The following is a 1,763-nucleotide window of genomic DNA, read 5'->3' as shown; positions in this document are numbered from 1 at the left end:
TGTATGAATATGTATGAATATGTATGCATGAATATGTATGGAGATGTATGATAGGCTTATAGAACGGTGGTGGAATTATGTTGCCTCAGTGGTACCTGTCTCAGGTCTGTATTGTTAAGAGCCTTGAAGACAATTATATCGTCAAGGCGATTTAGCATCTCGGGGCGAAAGAACTTTCGGATTTCCATCATTACCATCTCCCTCGCTGCCGCCTCAGCTACCTGCTGGTCTAGACACAAAGCAGCATTTTATACACATAGACATGCACGCAGATTGAATGGACATGCAAAGTCATAGAGCTAGGACAGATAAAAGAGAGAGTGAAGATACACAGATAGATAGGTCTAGGAGATGGATGAATGGGGAAGGAGATTCAAGAAAGATAGATAGAGAGATAGGCACACATAGACAAGGATGCAGCACACGTCTCCCCAGATATCGTTAATGTGTATGTAGAGGTATGTACACGCTCTAAGGAAAGGAATGCATTGGCGATACAACGATATGATCGATAGATTTCCATCCAATACACACACACATATACATATATCAGGCCGTATAGATGAATATCCAGGTAGATAGATATATATTTGGAGAGAACGATAGAAGGGAGATCGATGATTGAAGGTTGCATACGAAGAGGTATGTGTCTACGGCTAAGTGCCATATCTTTCCCTGCTTATGTTTCTCCTCAGTGCTAAGAACCCCGGCTTAAGAAGAAGACGGGGAGAAAAAGAAGAAAAGCAAGAGATGCCTGGGACTCCCAGGACATCTCAGACAGACAGAGAGAGAGAAGGATCAGTTCATATCCTGCATGCTCTCTCACATGCACAAAAACTCCGTCTCTTATCGAGAACATACATACATACTTATATATATCTATATCTATCTATCTATATATCTATATATATAGGGAATATGTGATGATATGTGTATGTAAGCTGAAAGAAACACATATGAAGAATACGGAGTCGGCTTGAGGGATTTGCTTGTTCCCCGTACTCATACATACACATTCTAGAAGATGCTTATGTATACATAGAGGTAGATAGGAGGTGCACCATCCATAGGTATCACATAAACAATACACGCCTATCCTTGCCTAGATACCCATATACCTCCCCAAAGATACATACACATGCTTCCATACGTACAGAGATATCCATACAGACACAAAGCACATGTACATATGGATATATATCTATATGTTTAGAGACAGATAGACAGAATAAAGATAGCTAGACTGAAGATAGTTAGATAGAATGGCGATAGATAGATAAAGAGATCAAATAGAGATCGACTGAAGAGAGTTCGATAGACAGATAAGAGAGACGGATCAAAGACAGATAGACAGATAGATCGATTCGAGATAGATAGGTAGATGGTAGACTACTAAAGATAGATAGGTAGATATAGACATAAATAGATGAGATAGAGGTATAGATAGATATAGAGATAGATATATATAGATAGATAGATAGACAGATAGAGGGATATAGATAGATAGATAGACAGATAGATCGACATAGATAGATAGACAGATAGAACTGATATAGATAGATAGATAGATAGACAGATAGATCGATAGATAGATAGATAGATAGATTAACAATAGATAGATAGATCGACAGATAGATAGATAAAGATAGATAGATTGAAGACAGTAGATAGATAAAGATAGATAGATAGATTAAAGATAGATAGATAGATAGATAGAGTAAAGATAGATAGATAGATAGACAGATAGATAGATTAAAGATAGA

At 37.4% G+C, this 1,763-nt stretch overlaps 1 protein-coding gene across 1 annotated transcript in view; it reads right to left on the bottom strand.

Annotated features, from left to right (window-relative positions):
• The window catches only part of CSUI_011105 (heat shock), a 3,643-nt gene extending 3,413 nt beyond the window's left edge, over positions 1 to 230 (bottom strand). Inside the window, exon 1 of the mRNA XM_068071206.1 lies at positions 96 to 230. Coding sequence (XP_067916817.1) covers positions 96 to 197 — 102 coding nt within the window. The 5' untranslated portion in view covers positions 198 to 230. The remainder of the gene's footprint in view (positions 1 to 95) is intronic.
• Between the last annotated feature and the right edge of the window lie 1,533 nt (positions 231 to 1,763).

This window comes from Cystoisospora suis (genome assembly GCF_002600585.1).
Source record: "Cystoisospora suis strain Wien I chromosome Unknown contig_9714, whole genome shotgun sequence".
Classification (NCBI taxonomy): domain Eukaryota; phylum Apicomplexa; class Conoidasida; order Eucoccidiorida; family Sarcocystidae; genus Cystoisospora; species Cystoisospora suis.
The sequence above is the reverse complement of the archived record's forward strand: the minus strand, read 5'-3'. Positions and strand labels throughout refer to the sequence as shown.